Source organism: Gekko japonicus, unplaced genomic scaffold (genome assembly GCF_001447785.1).
Source record: "Gekko japonicus isolate JY-2015 unplaced genomic scaffold, Gekko_japonicus_V1.1 scaffold515, whole genome shotgun sequence".
Lineage (NCBI taxonomy): Eukaryota > Metazoa > Chordata > Lepidosauria > Squamata > Gekkonidae > Gekko > Gekko japonicus.
This window is the reverse complement of record NW_015164680.1, coordinates 431019-449357: the sequence shown is the minus strand read 5'-3', so window position 1 is coordinate 449357 and position 18339 is coordinate 431019. Positions and strand designations below refer to the sequence as shown.

Sequence of the window (18339 nt, the reverse complement as noted above, 5' to 3'; positions counted from 1 at the left end):
AGTATTTTAGTTTTCAAATATCAGCAAGTGAAATGTTATCTATTTGATACATGACAGAAAGGTTTTGTGTTATGAACCATGTCAAAATTTAAGAAAACGTTAACTATGTGAAATAACTTTTTTTTGAGTCTGTATACCATTTTATTGGGTGTATTACTTAAACCTGATAGTAGTTTTCTTACAAGGTGGCAGAAAGACAGTTGGTAGTGATTTAGATGATAAAAAGCAGAACCACCTTTAAGATTAACCTCTCTTACAGGGAAAATCTGATAAAAATGATCGGTCAATAGCACCTAACCCCTTTCAGGTTAGCAAAGATCTGGGAAGTACAAAGTGCTGGTTTCGTGAAGTAGAGAAGGCACTTTTTCCATATGTGGTGGACATGTAAATGGGCAACAGATTACCAGAAACAAGTTGTGAAAATTATACCAGCCATGCTGGAAAAACAGATTCTCGATAAACCGGAGATTTAGCAATCGGAAGCAAAAAAAAAAGGCCCAAATTCATTTTTGTCTAATGAAAATAAAAGAGACGTACACACTGGTGAAATGAATGGTCTACCAACAAAATAGACATAATTTCAGATTAGACTCATTAAGGTCGAGAGCTGTGCAGAAAATAGACCTTGCAGCAAAATGGGAGCAATTTCTTAATATCACAGATTTTTATGGTAGACATGCTCGCCTTGTGTGTATTTTGTTGTTGTTCAGTCGCACAGACGAGTCCGACTCTTCACGACCCCATGGACCAGATCCCCCCAGGCCCTCCTGCCGTCCTCTGAAGTTTGCTCAATTTCATGTTCGTTGCATACACCTACCGACCTGAGGGGCTCATCTTCCAGTGTCATATCTTTTAGCCTTTTGATACTGTCCATGGGGTTTTCTTGGCAAACATACTGGAGTGGGTTGCGATTTCCTTCTCCAGGGGATAAAACTTGGTCTGAGTTCTCTGCTGTGGCCTGTCTTGTCTTGGGTGGCCCTCCATGGCATAGCCCACAGCTCCATGCAAGCCCCCTCGCCACGACAAGGCAGTGATCCATGAGGGGGCTTGTATGTATACTCTCTTTATTATGTGTATCTTTCTATTACATCAAAAACTCCAAAAACATCTGAAGATAGCAATCAATCAATCAATCAATCACATAGTCTACCAAAATACACAGGATCCCCCAAGAGCAGTATTTTGCCCAATGAATTCAACAATGCATCACATTCTGATAGAGTACAAAAACATACTACAATAGGTCTTTGACTTTCCACTGTTCTTAACATGTTTCTTTTCAAGGAGACCAAAAATGACAATTTTTAAAATAAATATAAAGGCCTTACCACGGTCCTCTGTTTATTGGGCAGGAAGACTCTAACTGTAGGTTTCTGTGGAGACTTAGGGTTATTCCGTGACAAATCTGTAGGGTTCTGATAAACTGAGAGGGATGATGGGGCTACCGAGAGGCTAGAGGATGACGATGATGTAACGGTATCTGTTGAAGCAGAACTGGAGACAGAGAAATCAGTTCCATTCCCCATGGATTCTAGTAATTGCTGCTCCCGCTGCTGCAGTGCATCTAACTTGCTGGTGTATTCCTCATAGGCCTGTAGAAGGAATAATGTTATTCAAATTACTGATAATCTGGATGTATACTTCTGAGATTTTTATAGTCTTTTTAAACACCTGTGCTGCAATCACTAGAACAGTTCCTGATCCAGCTGTCCAATGGAAGACATTCAGAAAAACTTTATGACCAAGCCGTGATGGAGCCAGAATTGCTGATCAACTCAATGGCCACATTATTTATTCTAGCACACACACTATACAACTTAGGTAAGACTTAACTATTTCATTGAGTTCGCCTTGAAAGTTATTTCATTTATCTAAATACTGCCTTTTTGTCAGAAGTAGTAGGTAAGAAGGCGTTCACAAACCTAAACAATAGCATAACACACTCATAAAATAGAGCCACCTAAAATTACAGCAAACTACAAAAAACTAAAACCCTAAAGGCAGAAAACCAGTACAACAGTGCTAGAACGGCAAGCTGGACCTAACCAAACAAGAAATCCCCACAAAAAAATCACCAGCAAAAGCTCATGAATAAGACTGACTTTGGTGAGCACCTAAAAATTAGCAAGGATAGTGCAGGTAACACTCCCTAATCCCTTGTCATTACACAAGAACAGAAGAGGCCGTCTCTCTGAAATCTGCTTGCCTAGGACAAGGCAGTCCATAAGGTACTGTTCTAGTTTGCCATTAGAGCACAATGACACATTATAAGGCAGACACAGGATTCCCAGGGCTGTGTTTACTTCAGAACACTAATGCACTAGAGGCCTTGGTAGGGAAGAACTAATGGGGGTCACCTAACCATCACCACGACTAATTAGTCTCTCATGGCACCCTGTACCACAGCTAATTTTTATCCCCCCTCCCACCAGTTGGCTCAGAGACTTGAAATAAGCTTGTGAAGAGGAATAAAATCCAGAAATGAGGGAGGCTAAGGGATGAAATCAGCAGGCAAAGGAAGTGTTTATCAGTCCTCCTGCCAATTCTCCCCAGAAAATCACCCACTTTTACTGTTAAGAGGCAAACACACAATTGCTGTAGTAATGTGTAGGGATTGGCATAAACTGGGAAAATGCAGTTTGATTCATGGTTGAACCATGAATCAAACCATGAGCCAAACCAGAAGGTTTGTTCGCAAACCGAGCTGGTTCGTGGCCCTGCAAACGGCATTGAAAAGGATGGCGATCCCTTTAAATGGGGTTTATTATTTATTTTTTATTTATTACATTTGATTTATATACCGCCCTTGACCACGGAGGGTCTCTGAGCGGTTTACTAGTTGCTTCCTACCTAGGGCCGCAATTTGTATGGGGGGAGGGGCCCGAAAAACAGCTTAGCACCAGGGAGCAAACTCACCTATTTTGGGCTGTCTTGTGCAGTTGCTTTAAACCTTAAAGGGACTGCAGAAGGCAACCTGAAAAACAGCTCCATGGCAGGGAGGCGCTGCCTGCCACACAGCTGTTTCAGACTATCTTGTGCAGTCCTTTTAAAGTTAAAAGGGACTGCAAAAGACAGCCTGAAACAATTGAGCAGCGGGGAGCGCCTCCCCACCGGTCAGCTATATTTGGGACTTTTGCAGGGAACAAAAAGCAGGGGTTTAAAGGGACTTGGAGTCCCTTTAAACCCCTGCTTTCTGCTCCATCCATGAACCACCACAAATTGCACAAACTGCTCTAAACGTTTGTGGAAGTTCACCTATCAAGAACTTCAAGAATCACGAACAGGGCAAAATTTGTGATGAATTTTGCTTTGTGGTTTGGTTCATGCCCATCCCTAGTAATGTGTACTCCTGCTCTAGTAGAAACCTAAAAGATGCAGTTACTTAAATCCAAAATAATGAAAAAGAATTTATCTTTGCTCATAAACATTCAACAAGTTTTTCTCCTTCCCGTTTAAGAGATTTTCTTCCTGTTCTCTTTATAAAAATGCTGGCTACAACCCTGTACCCAGAAATATGCCCAAGGGAGCAAGCAGCAGAACAGAATCAAATCAATAACTCAACAAGACGAGGATGTCAGAAGGAGAGCAGTAAGCCATTGTAACAACTCCCCTAATATACCCTGGCCAGAGGTTTTTCTCTACTTTTGCCTCCAAACTGAAGCATTTTTAACTTGCGCACACACACATCATCATCCTTTTATTGTGTCCTTTGTAGGCTTTCCTTGTTTTCAGTACATTCTCTCTCAAGACAGGTTTGGCATGATCTTTCAGAAAGAACACTGTCCAAGCGCATTAACAAGCCTTCGGAATGGGAAGCTGTGCATTTCCAAAAGTCTCACTGACACTGACACCGACACCATTTTCCTTCTATTAGGTTTGGCATGATCTTTCAGAAAGAACACAAGCCAAGCGCATTAACAAGCCTTCAGAATGGGAAGCTGTGCATTTCGGAAAGTCTCACTGACACTGACACCATTTTCCTTCTATCTCACCACCACCCTTTTCTTCACTATATGGATGCAGCCCCTTCATTTGCAAACATACATTGTTTCACCCACATGAAGCCTATGCAACATCTAGTGCAAGTTTTAATTTAAGACCACGCCAGATGAGATACACTGGAATCCTCCTAGAGTTTTCTCAAAAGCAAACTGCAGCTGTGGGGCCACACCTGGGATCAGAGCTGAGATGGAGAGAAAAAGGGATTTAATTTGCATAACTTTGCCAGTAAAAATGCACACTGTATTATTAGCTCCCTTGTCAACTGATATTTCCCCCTTCTAAAGGCAACAGCATGCTGAAACTGGGGAAGAGACAATCTGGATTACCAGAAGGGTTAAACCCCCTTCTCTCCCTGTGCCATAACCCTGATCCAAAGCTTCAATTTTTATTGGAAAAATCCTAGCAAGATCCAATCACCAATCTTTCAGTGTCTTGGCTGGCTTGACCCCCTCCCCATTATCAAGTTTGAGACTTTCCAAAATACTCAGAAACAAAAAGACTAGTATTGTAAACCCAAGGGGCTTTCCAGGAACAAAGAACTGCTCATTTTGTTCAAGAAAAAAAGATCTAGCTGTCATGGGAGCAGGAACGCTAGATGCCACAAATAAACAAAATCAGCATCTCAAAAAAAGTGTGCCAGAATTTTTTAACAAAATGGTTAGTCTACATTTTCCTCCCCTAGCTTTTTAACAGATGAAAAGACAGACATGTTGTAAGTACTGGCTGTGCCTAAACCAAAGTAACATTTAAAGACATAACTGGGACTATTACACACAGCACTTTGGGCAGCCTGGTTTAGAATCCAGCAAGTCGTCACTGTTAAATGCATGCCTGGTGGTAGACCAAAAACAAGCTTCAGACTCACCTTACCCCACCCCCACCCGCACGTGATCCTCCTTGCTCCTGGTCAACATTAACCTGGTCAACATCAATATCGTTTGTTGTGACATGGTTAAACTATAATTACCTCTTGCCCTCCAAACCTGACTGAGAAATCAGTTTTGTCTCCAACTAAATTTGCTAAAATCAAGCCACATTTGACAGCCTTTATAAAAGCTGGAAGCTGTTCTTCAACCATAACATAATTACACTTTTGCTCTGCTACCAAAGTACTGTTCCTTGAGTTTACATATAATTTACAGTACATAATTCTGTAAATTGTATATGTCCATAGCAAACTACCTATGGCATAATTTATATCCCTTTATTTGCTTGGGTTGAAAGTGGAGGATAGACGTTCTTAAAGCAGATAACTTGTCTGGAAGGCAACCACTAACTACAGCTTGCTGATTCAGACATGTACAGGAAACAGAGCAGGACACCACATGTAAGGGAAGAGGTGTGAGAGACTGCATCTTGTATCCAATCATGTTTTAGCAGGAGTGCCACAACTGAGCTCAGGTTTTGCCATCCCTTTTTATAAATGTACAGCAACTTTGTTTCAGGACTGGCAGAGTAAGAAAACTAAACATTATGGAAATGCTTTTATTAATTTTAACCCATGCCAATTTGCATTATTACTGTAGCCTGTTGTTTAAAATATTAAAACGGTGGGGGGGGGGAAGGGGGGCAGTTTTCAGTGCAAAAATTAGAAATCGGGAGGGGGGCACTAAAAACCCTCTTTGAAATATTTGCTTCTTTAGAGGGTGTGACACTTTTAAAGACAAGACTTTACTCACTGAAAAATGTATATTTTGAAGACTGCTGTGTAAAACAACCTACATCATTAAAGTATGATAATTCCTACTTACACTACAGACAAAGACAACATCTTTTGAAGGACATGGATGTTCCTTAAATGTGTCTAATTTTGTCCATAATTAATATACTACAGTGTGTTCCACAGTAAGATACTGGTGAAGTATTCATTGTTTTCAATGGTACAAAACATTACTGCAGTATCTAAATATGCTGGTAGATCCTATTATGACTGTATAAAACCTTTTCTGCCCAAATAATACACTTTGTTATAAGATTTGTTTTCAGTTTTCTATTTTTATTTGTCCAATCACTGAGATGGAAAAACTAAGGTACGTGTGCCAAAAGCAGCAGTTAAATTTTATCTCTATCCATTGCTCATAATTTATCAGTTCTGTATCCAGTCTGGAATGCTCTCTGGGACCACTTTTCAGACAGATTACTTGAGCATACAGCCTCGAACAAACTTTTTGGACATTTATCTCAATTGTTTCACTCTTGTCAGCTGTCACTGCCATTTGCTTAAAGGAGATTATTTGTGTGGTTCAGAGTGTACTCTCCTTTACAGAGCTGACTACCTGCTTCTGACCAGACAGGACCTGTATTTAATCATAAGAGCACTATTTGATCCTACAACAAGGTTTGCCTGCTTCTTATACTGCTCTCATTGTTCATGTCAAAAAGAATACCACCTCTTGACTTTGGAAGACAGCATCATACTTTCCGAATCCAACTCAATTACTAAACCTAAAGTCAAACAGAAGCACTTCCTGCTCTCTTAACAGGCCCCTTATTTCATACTCTCAGAAATAAAGGAACTCACAGAAATCTGTCTGCAATGCAACACTTACCTCCAAATATATAGATGGTGGATTATGCTCTCCTCCAAACTTCTCCAGAAGGGCCTCTATGTGCTCTTGTGTTAACTTAATCATCTGTTTGATGTTCCACACCTAAGAATAAATATGCATAAATTATCATAAATCCATAAAGAATATACTTCAGACGTACACTGAAACCAGCTCACCCACTGATGGAGCCAGTCGCTTCCATGTAACTGGATGAAGACCCCACAACACACACACACACACATATGCCACATACAGTTCCTAAAATCTTCCATTCCTCCAACTGCTTTGCACAGCAAATCCAGAAAACATGCATTGGAACACAGGGTCCATGCACATCTATGTCTGTATGTGCCACATGACATGCACACGTTCTAATTGCATCTGGGAATTGCTGTAATCCAGTCCATAAAACATTTTAAGGCCCAACACAGATTCTATACACATGATTTGTAGCTAGAGATTCCCAGCAAAAAAAAAAAAATTACTCCAAGCATTCAAGAGTTTCATCATGCCTCCTTCCATCACCTCACCAATGGCAATATGAGAATTACTCTGTGCACAAAACTATTCCTCTGTGCCTGAAACTATTTATAGAAGACATTCAAGAAGCACAATAAAAATTAATCAGGGGTCAGAATTTGTCTCCTCCTGTAAGAAATCTACAGTATATTTAATGTCCAGGCTATCTCCTCAAAGAATTAACCATCTGTCAAACTGAAAAGCTATGCTTGTCAGCTTCTCCAAAGAATCCATGACTACATGAAAGAGGAGTCTTCCCTCCTTACCCAATATATTACAGCCAAGATAAAAGCATTCTAACTTTGCAGAACTTCTACACTGAGTTTATATTGCTGAACTCAATTAAGTATTAAGGATGCCTTGATTCCCATCAGTCTTTGCTTACAAGAAATAAAATCCAAAAAAACTGACAAAACTCTTAAAGAAATTTCCTTCATTCTCCTGCATGCCCTCCATGAAACAACTCAGGCAGTTCTACATCTTTGTACTGCACACCCTGAACTTCCTCAGACAAAAGCTGGCAACTTCTAAGACACACTTTATGAACTACAGAGGTACGTGTCTTTAAGGATTCTCAGTGCCCATATATTTTTGTTTTCCTAAAACTAAATGTACAAGTAAAATTTTAAGGGATTTTAGAATACTCCAGTAAAGATATGCTAAACATAATATAGGGAGGGGGGGGGGAACCCCTAGGTGAATTCTTATTTTATTACAGGTCAAACACTACAACAAAATTCTTACAGAATGGCCTACCTAGCTCCAGTTTCTCCAACAGAGCCTAAAAAAACAAACATCTGATGTTCACCTCAGTAATCAGTATGACTCATTTGCAGAGATCATACCATAGTAAGCTGCACTAGCATACAAGACTTCATATTAACTTAATAGGTGGTTAACAGGCAATTATTTATGTCATGACAGATGTCAAATCAAGTAAAAGGCCAACCACCACAGGGAGGAAAAGGAGGAAAAAAAACACCACATGACCCATCAAGGAGGCAAATACACAGCAACACAACCATGTGGCTTTGAACCACATTCTTTCCAGGTGATGATACTGGAAAATGACTCTGGGTAATGAAGGACAGGGCTGGAAAAAATATTTCAGATTCCTAGAAACCAACATCAAATTTGTAGGTAGTCCAGAAGTCAGGCACACATGATTAAACTTTCCCATGACATCATTAGATGAATAGAGAGGTGCACAAATACCTTTACAGAAGAGTACGATCTGGACAGAAATCCATCATTATGTTAAGACACCCACTTCACTTTGGTGTGGTTAATTCTGTTACCAGCTACAAATACTGTTTGCAAACATATTTCTGCAAATATTGCAACACCTCTGCTGCAACCACTTGCAATTGTTCCCATTACAAAGTATTTCAAGAAAAACCAGAAGCGATCTTTCTTATGATAATTGAATGCACTATCTTGGAGCAGTTTATCCCTAAGGGTTATACGCAGGGCTTAAATTACAACCTTTATTATGGACTTGTTCACACAGTAATTTGCTTCAAAGGATAGCACTACCAAAGAATAATCTATTTTCGAAACCTTTAGAGGCAGCCTCCAACAGAGCGTGAAAAATTGCGACGTGTGTGCACATGGATTAGAAAAAGAGCCTCAGAAATCGTGTTCAGTACTGTATTCAGTTGTCTCTGAGTTAAGAAATTCAGGAAACTTAACCCACCCCTTTCTCAAGGCCTGATGTAATGGCCAAGTAAATATTACAGCAATGCAAAGGCAAAGGGGGAGTAATGAGCAAAGCAAGCAGAATCCATGGAATCTCTTTGCAGGGTCAATGCAAATTAATGCTTTACCCTTAACAATACTTGTAAATAAGATGTACCTTGAACCCCCTTCCTCAAGCCTTCAAGGCTTTCACACAAGCCATTTCACAAGCCACCACTGATGTGCATTTTTTTTTAAACTCCAGGAATAAGTTTTCACAATCAACTGACTAAATGCCAAAGAAAAAAGCAGAATAGTCTGATGCATTTCAAAAACTCAAGAGGTTTGTTGTGGCAACAGATTAACAAGGCCAGCCCTTTTAAAATTTTGTAACAGTATTAAGGTTAGCGAAAGGGGGGGAGGAGAGAGACAGGGCATTTTTCCACAAGGTAAAGAAGCAGACTCTTCACTGGTCGTTCAGGATCAAATCTGCTGACGTGGCAGGATCCGCCATGGCTTTGTCATCTGTTCTGCTCCTGTTCTATACCCCTATCTTGTTCTACACACCATGCTCCTGTTGTATAGCCCTATCCACCATGACTTTTGCCTTATGATTTATGGATACACCCCTATCCACCACGATGTCTGCTCCTGAACTGATCTGGGGAGGGCTTGCTCTTTCTTCCACTAATGAATCCAAAATGCCCAACACTGGCACCAACGTCAGCAGACGGCCATTCCATCAAGCTCTCCAACTCAAACTGCCATCAGTCCAATTCATGGAAAGAAACCATACAATATCTACAGAATTCTGAATATTTTTAAACCACTCACTCTGAATTATTCTAAGAGCCCTCCTATTGTCAATATTAAACAATATTATACAATTAAATACAAGTGTGTGTGTGTGTGTGTGTGTTAAGTGCCTTCAAATTCCTTCTGACTTATGGCAACCCTATGATTTACTGTAGCCCTGACCTGGATCGCCCAGGCTAGCCCGATTTCATCAGCTCTCAGAAGCTAAGCAGGGGCAACCCTGAATAGTATTTGGATAGGAGACCACCAAGAAGCACTGGAGTCGTGATGTGAAGGCAGGCAATGGCAAACCACCTCTGAAGTCTCTTGCCTTGAACACCCTATGGGGTTGCCGTAAGTCAGCTGTGACTTGACAGCAAAGGAGAAGAAAAGAATTAATGTCCTCCAAAATGCCCTATTGTTAACAGCCATTCTCAGGTCTTGCAAACTGAAGGCTGTGGCTTCCTTGATTGAGTCAATCCATCTCATGTTGGGTCTGCTTTTCCTGCTGCCTTCAACTTTCCCTAGCATTATTGTCTTTCCCAGTGACTCTTGCCTTCTCATAATGTGACCGAAGTACAATAGTCACAAAGCTTTTCTGGCCAACTATCCTCACTGTGCAAAAGAAGAGTGTGTGCACACACATACAAACACACCTCATGCCACCAGAAGATTCACAAAGCTTTTCTGGCCAACTATCCTCATTGTGCAAAAGAAGAGTGTGTGCACACACAAACACACCTCATGCCACCAGAAGAAGATGACACCTACAGGTCTCCATAATTCATTTTTTTGAGAGGGCAGGGACTGCTTCTTTATGCAAATACTACCGTCGACTGGGTAAGCAAATGAAAAAGCCCCTATCTGCTGCAAAGGGAAAAGCATCAGCATTACCTGAATAAGGAACTCCAGCACAAAAGTGCTTTCTTAAAGAGGGGTCCCTTAACTGCTCTCAAACCTGACACAAGGAGGAAACAACCTACACAGGGCCTGAGACATGTACGTCTTCATGAGTTAAACCTAGGATACTGATCCATTCATGGAAAGGGAACCAGTGCAATACTGAAGCGCTAGTCTCATTTCCCTATAATCAAGTCCCATCAGGATTGGGATGATCATCTTTGCACCAATTACATTTTCTAATCTTCAAGGAAAACACTCATACACATGACATAAGAATAGTATTGTGCATACATGGAGAAGTTGCCTACAGGAATTATGATACCAGATTCATTCTGGGTCTCTCACAACTGATTTTATTTTCATATTATATCTAGTTTGCCCTAAGAGTCCTAGCTGGTTTATTTATTTGATTTATGCTCCACAAAGCTCAGAGCAGCTTATGATAGTTTTTACAAATACACGTTTCAGCCTCCAACAGGCTCACAAGGGGTTAGTTACAACACAAGACTACACACAGAGTTACAAATGAAACACTCCAAGAAAGCTTGCCAGATGTTGTTAAAGATAATTTATTACAACAAATTATGCCTTCAAAGTTCAAACAAAGTAGAAGGCTTGGAAAATAAAATCTGATTATCACAAGTATTTCAATTTCTGTAACTTAAAAAAAAGCTTTACTGAGAACACTAGAGTAAAAATACAATTATGTTGCAGCAGTACTCTCTTACGCTCTTTCAACTATCACTCCCAAGGGATCATCTAAGCCAGTAACTAGCATTCTTATGAAATGGGCTTGTAGTGTAATCACAACGTCATACTTTCCCTACCTACATCCCCAAAACAGGCAACATGACCCCTTTTTAAATCTTGTGAGTGACCAAAGTGTTTGAACGTATAATTATCAGGTTCAGTGCTGATCCACTGTACTTAATAGTATCTGATTAGGGCTGCAGGGACTATAATTTAAATCCTCACTCAGTCAGAAGCTCTCTGGGTGACCCTGGACTAGTCTTTCTCTCAGTATGACCTACCTCACAAGACTATTGTGAAAATAAACTGGAGAAGGGGAGAACCACATACGCTGGCCTGAGCGCCTTGGAGGCAAAAGGGGAATAAAAGTTTGATAAGATGTACAGACCAAAAGTTTCTTTTCATTAGCAGAAGGTGTTTCCCACCCACCTCATAAAGGGGGACAAAAACCAAGAGAAAATAAGACGATCCCAAATGGAAAGGTAGGGAGAATGATGGAAGGATGAAAGCACAAAAGAGCTGTACAAAAATCAGAACCAAAAATTGCATTCAAAGGGGGAGGGGAGGAAATGATGCTCCAGATGAGATATCCTTTTATTGCAATGAAAAGCAAATGAAAGCTAAGAGGGTGGGGGGGAGAGAAAAGGAGGATACAAACGAGGGAGAAAGAAAGAGGAAGGAAAACATCAAGTGATAAGAAATGGAAGTCAAGAAATTGCTTTCAGGAGGAGGATGAGAAGGGAATGAGGATTCAGATAAGCAACTCTAAATTGCAATAAAAAGCATTTTTAAAAACTCAGGAGGTGAGAGGCAGATTTGGGGGTGGCAAGATGAGGGTGCAAATGGAGGAGAGAGAAAAGAGAATTTGATCTCGGGATGGAGGGGGAAAACGATCTAGAAGAAAAGCACATTAAAAAGATGGAAATGTGTGAGGCAAATTTCAGAAGATGGAAGCAAATGGTGGCGGTGGGGAGAGATGAAAACCTTAAGCTTCCTCCTGGCTGTATAAAAAGGAAAAAGACTAGAGATTGGGGAGAAGGATCCGTTCTTCATTTTTCAGGTGAGGGGGAAAAAGGGAGGAAACATACATTGAAGTCACCATATGAATGGATGAGAAAGGAAGGGAGATTTCAGGTCGTTCCCTTATCACACACCCCCATTAAATAAGCCTGAGGGGAAGTATCCCCATCTCCCTCCCTCTCACCAGCCCCACCTGCTGTTAAGGAGTTTTGCTACGGTACTCTTTTCTCCACCAGCAGCACTCCTACCTTCATAGGACAGCCATGGGTGGGCAGCTTCTTTGAGGTGGCAATCGACAAAGGAGGCCAAAGAGCAGGCTGGACCAGTCACCTGCTCTCTTAGCTCCTGTGGGACACTCGGTCCTTTCCCACCTCCACACCCACTGCCCCAGCAGTCAGCCTGCTGTCTTCTTGGCCTCTGCCAGCACTGGCAATGGCTGTGAATGGGCTGGCAGCCAAGGCAAGAGAGGCTGTGCAGCCTCACGGCCACGGCTTCCAACTTGCCAAGGTAACAAAAACACACCCGCCTGTGAGTGCGCTTGTGGAATGCTGATGCTGAGCCAGTAATGATACATCTATTTTCAACACAAAGAGTTTATTTTTAGTTAACAAAACTGATTTCAACCATGGGCAAATTTTTAATTGTTTAGAGACTATGAACTAACAGAGTTTATATATTGAATACCTGGGCTGTAACGTTTACTCAATAACCTAAAGTAATTGATTGAAAAGATACCTTCATATATCCTTTAAATACTGGTGGTGTGGTGGAAAGTGCCATCAAGTCACACTGACTTACAGTGACCCTATAGGATTTTAAAGGCAAGAGACATTCAGAGGTGGTTTGCCATTGCCTGCCTCTGCATGGTGACCCTGGTATTCCATGGAAGCCCCCCATCCAAATACTAGCCCAGGACAACTCTGCTTAGCTTCCATATAAAAGAAACAGGTGGTGCTGCCATCTTGGAAGAGGCATTCCTTCTCTCACAAAAAGGGAAGGCCTCTTCTAATATGGTGCCTGCTAAGCTACATAAGGAGCTGCGGTGGCTCAAGCGGTTAAGACGCTGAACTGCAGGCTGTGGAAGGTCGGTAGTTCAGCCGTTCGAGACCCGAGTGTGCCGCATGACGGAGTGAGCTCCCGTCTCTAGTTCCAGCTCCTGCAAACCTAGCAGTTCGAAAGCAAGAAATTGCAAGTAGATAAATAGGTACCACTTCAGTGGGAAGGTAACAGCATTCCGTGCGCCTTGGTGTTTAGTCATGCCGGCCACATGACCACGGAAACGTCTTCGGACAGCGCTGGCCCTGCGGCTTTGAAAAGGAGATGAGCACCGCAACCCTAGAGTCGGATTTGACTGGCTTTCAAGCAAGGGAACCTTTACCTTTAAGCTACATAAATGTCTCAGCTAAAAAATAAAGTGTGTTATTTGCTTCAAAACTATCTTATTCACATGAAAATTATGCAGATTTAATATAACCCATTACTTTATTGAAACTCAACTGAGATTTCTTTAAGCAAGTGACATCCTACTGAATGTTAATCCATCTCTTTCAATGGCAATATTAGCCTTGTCCAGTATGGGTGCATAAGTGATTACATGTTCCCCCTTATCCTCCCCTGCCATTTAAACTACTGACACAATGGGGTGGAAAATAAACCACTTCCCCCAACAACATGCCTGCCAGTCTGATTATAGTCACCTTGCATTCTTTCCTCCAGAAAAATGTTATCTTTTTCAAGCTGAGTTGACAAGCGACACAGTTTTCAATTGACAACTCTGCTAGACTGCTCAGCTGTTCTTCAGGCTTTGTCAACTGCAGACAATTCTTTCAAACAGATAGCTTATGAAGGGTTCAGCCTCTCAGCAACCTGCTTCTCCATACCCAATATCTCACTGGCTGCTTTTCATGTCTCCAAGATACTACAAGACCATACAAAGTCTGCACAATTTTTATAACACTCCAAGCTAACTGCAACTCACCAGCTACATACAGCAGGTTATCAGAGCCCAGTTAAAGCTCCTGTGATTACTGCCAACTGGGGACTGCAAAAACACGAATGCCCATCAAGCACTTGGATCACTAGTTGCCCAGGTTTGTTGTAGGACAAGCGTTCTTGATTTTCACGGGTTTCAATCAAGGCACAAGATTAAAAATTATAGATGCCGTCCAATGCTAGGCATCCTATTGATTAAATAAATCAAATGCCACGGAGACCACATATCTTCAACTTGCATTTCAAAAAGTAAACTGACTGGATCCCAATGCATAATCAAACCAAGGAACTGTAACCCCATCCACTGTCTAAGCAATCCAACCACAGCCTCAAAAATGGAAGCGTGGCTGAACTTTCTTGAAAAAGCAAAATAATGACACATGGTAAAATCACAGCATGTCAGTTAACAATCCTTCATTTGGAACTTTTAAAATCCTTAAGATACAATTAGAAAGCTGTTGGCCAGCAAACAACAATATGGATAGTAAACCTAAGGCTAATTCCCACTCATGAAGAACGGTGGCCAGAAAACAACAACTCAAAATGCAGAAGCAAGAAACCCAAGATGAACAGAGAGGAGCATGCAGCCAGTGTGGCAAAGAACTCCCTTTCGGATATTTTGGAGTGAACGAAACTAGGGCCACAGGTAATTTAAAGAAAAACAGAGTTGCCATTTCTTAACCGGCTATTGTACACAAAGGATCTCAAACACCAAAGCATGCTATATAAAAACTTAATCAATTCTTGTTAAATGGTGGTGCTGGAAAGTACCGTCAATTCATTGTTGACTTATGGTGACCCCCGTTCCCTCTAAGCTGTGGAGTCTTGTGAGCAAAAAATTCTACTTTGTGAGCTACTGGCATTCAGGCTGTGAGCGAGCGATTTGGCTACTGCATGAATTAGTTTGCTCCGGAGTTGTCCTTCCTGAGCTGGGACAAAAATGTGTGAGCTGGAGGCTAAAAAACTGTGAGCTAGCTCACACTAACTCAGCTTAGAGGGAACACTGATGGTGACCCCGAAGGATTTTCAAGGCAAGAGACATTCAGAGGTGGCTTGCCATTGGAGGTCTCCCATCCAAATACTAATCAGAACTGACCCTGCTTAGCTTCTGAGATCAGACGAGATCAGGCTAGCCTGGGCCCTAAACAGTGCCCTACAAATATGGCACAGGCTCCACCCCATTCATATCACTCCATGTGAGTCTAGTCATTATCATAATGCCTGCTGGGCAGCCTCTTTCTTTTACCAGACGCCTCTCTGTTGCTGTCCTCAAACCCAGCCTGAACACATTTCCCTATTGCCTGCCCATTTTGAAACTTAATACCACCATCCCCATCAAGATGCTCAGACTTCACTCATCTGTGTACGTTCTTAAAAGACAACCTGTTCACTGCACCTCCCCCCACCTTACTAGTCTGTCTAATCAGGCATCGGGGGAAATTACAGTGTGGAAAAAAGGGGGGGGGGAACCCTTTCTCTTAAAAGACTAGACCTTGGGGGTCATCCAATAAAATGTATTATTGTTAAGTCCAGAAGGAAACATTCTATGTATGTACTTTGCTATTTCTATGCTGCTTTTCTCCCCAAGGGACCCAAAAACGCTTACAGAAGTTTCCAGTTCTACCTAAACAATATAATTTAACTAATGGCCCAAGCTAGCCCAATCTTGGAAGCTAAGCAAGGTCAGCCCTGTTCAGTACTTGGATGGGAGACCACCAGGGTTGATATGCAGATCTGTTAGTTTTTTACCTTGAAAAACCTAGGGGATCATCATAAGTTGGCTGGGCCTTGACAGCATTCCTTTCACCCAATGAAAACTAGTTTGAGTCGTGCAATACACAAGTAAATAATTCTTTGCCACAATATACAGCAGGCACCTCTAGTTCACAAGGCTTTAAAAACAAAAATTCCATAGGGAATACATTTATCAATGATATTAGCAATGAAAGACAAAAGGAAGTTTCATATTGAGAAGCAGGACACCTCTGATTGCCCCCAACACCTGGGGGGTAACGATCCTCACTAAGCCTTGTTTATGAGCATCTTCGATTACCAGGAATCCATTGTTAGCAATAGTAATGAGACTAGATCCTTACATAGAATTCTGATTAACAAACTGTAGTAAAGCAGCCAGCCATCAGCATGAAATGGTTACTATGGTCAAGTTTGCATGCATATGTACATTAAAAAGTACATGGATGATTGAGTTTACTCCTTAATGATCCAGTCATCTGCATTTTGGGTCCTACCTTCAGATTTCTTTCCATATCCCAGTGATATACTAATATACATAGTGTGTGTATACACACACCTTTAGAATAAAGTACTACATGAAAATTGATAATCCCAACAACAGCCCTCTATGGTCAGATTCCCATTTTGAAGACACAGACAGACAGGGATTTGCCCAAGACTCTTAGTGAGTTCATGGCAGAGATGAGATCTGAATGGGGGACTAACTGCTGCAGCCACGGCATTACATCAGTCCTCCCTAGTTTTTGTAACACAAACAAACCTAGTACAAAGTCTGAGTGAATAAATTCATTTTTTTTGCTGAGAAACACACTGCATGAGAAAGACAGAAAAAGAGACCACAAATATTCGAATCGTCTGTGCTAACTGAAATGCAGGTAAGCTGCTGTCAGCCATGGATTTGCCGTAAGCCCTTTACCTGTCATAAAAGACTCAGGTCTACGACAACTCTCAGCCTTACAAATAATTATGTAAAGCGTACTAGAGTGAAAAAATGCAAATAGCAATAAAGCCTAAGAAAGTTTACTAGGTGTTCTCTAAGGTGACATTATCTTGCCTCACAGTTTTAAGCACCTCGCCACCAAAGCGAGTTTATAGTTATGGAGTAAGAATAAGCCATGTAACTCTTATTTCTTGTCCTCCATGTTTTGAACATAAATACAAAAGCTACAGGAGTCCTGTCAGAGAGCCTCCAATCTGCAACACAAAAGCAGCTGGTACAGTTCTGAATACAACAACTCTCACTAAGCAGCTACATAAAAAGCATGTGCTAGTTGATAACTCAGCAAGCCACATTTGCATGTATCTTCTGATGACATGTTTGTAAGAATCACCTCACCCTATCCCTGCCCCTATAAGTTGTTTTAGAAATATTTACTTATGAAATTAAGTCACATGAATAAAGACCCAGGCCCTGTTTAAGGCATGCAGCATCAGAGATCAATGCAATTTCCTGAACCAGAGATTAATTTGGGTGCAAGAAATTATTCCCCTTCACCACCACCAAACAAGGAGCCTAACAAAGCCCACAGGCCCGTCCCTGCCCAAGTGCTGTTGGTAGAGGCCACGTGACCCAGTTTGGGGTTTTAAAAAAAATCCAATCCACAGGGGACTTTCAACCCCTCTTTTTTGGAAGGGTAACAACCCAACCCACCCACTCAGACAGCAGCTGTACACACTGGCCCCGTCAAAACACAAGCACACCAACCTCTGCAAAAGACACACAGATATCTGGGGGAGGGGGGCTTTGAAGAGATGCCTTGTTGTCTCTATCCCTCCATGAATTCCCTTAACCTCCCAGGGACCCAGTTAATTCCAGAGGGAGGTACTCATGGGCAATTTGGCTACTGCATACATTAGTTTGCTCTGGAGCTGGAGACTAAAAAATTGTGAGCTAGCTCACACTAACTCAGCTTAGAGGAAACACTGCTGGTGTGTGTGTGTGTGTGTGTGTGGAATGGCGGCAGCAGATGGAACTTTTCGTTCCAGGTAATTTGCCCCTGAAAGACAAATCGCCTGGAGGGGAAGCCGAAAAAAGGTGAAAGAAAGGGGTTTTGCCTGGCGCCAATGGTATGCAAACAGCAAAGAAAGGCCCTTTGGACCAGTGGAATACGGCCCGGGGGGGAGGGGGGAGATGGAGATCCCGAATCGTGCCTCTCTGGTCAGTCTCCTCACCCACCGGCGGCCACTCTCGAGTTGCCAACACTTCGACGGGGCGCGGTGCCTGTGCCTCCAGCAGCAGCAGCACGAGGGTGCTGACATGAGCAGGTGATCCTGTTTGTCTCGCTGCTGGGAAAACCTTCCCCTACACCCGAAGCTGCACCAGGCAGGGGGAGGGGGAGAGGTTTTCCCTCTTTCCCGTTTTTGGCTCCCCCCCCCC

At 41.9% G+C, this 18339-nt stretch overlaps 1 protein-coding gene across 1 annotated transcript in view; it reads right to left on the bottom strand.

Moving 5' to 3' along the window:
* The window catches only part of BRAF (B-Raf proto-oncogene, serine/threonine kinase), a 68329-nt gene that overhangs the window by 49628 nt on the left and 362 nt on the right, over positions 1-18339 (bottom strand). The window contains exons 2-3 of the mRNA XM_015409317.1: positions 6552-6653; positions 1329-1592 (exon numbers count right to left, since the gene is read on the bottom strand). Coding sequence (XP_015264803.1) covers positions 1329-1592; positions 6552-6653 — 366 coding nt within the window. The remainder of the gene's footprint in view (positions 1-1328; positions 1593-6551; positions 6654-18339) is intronic.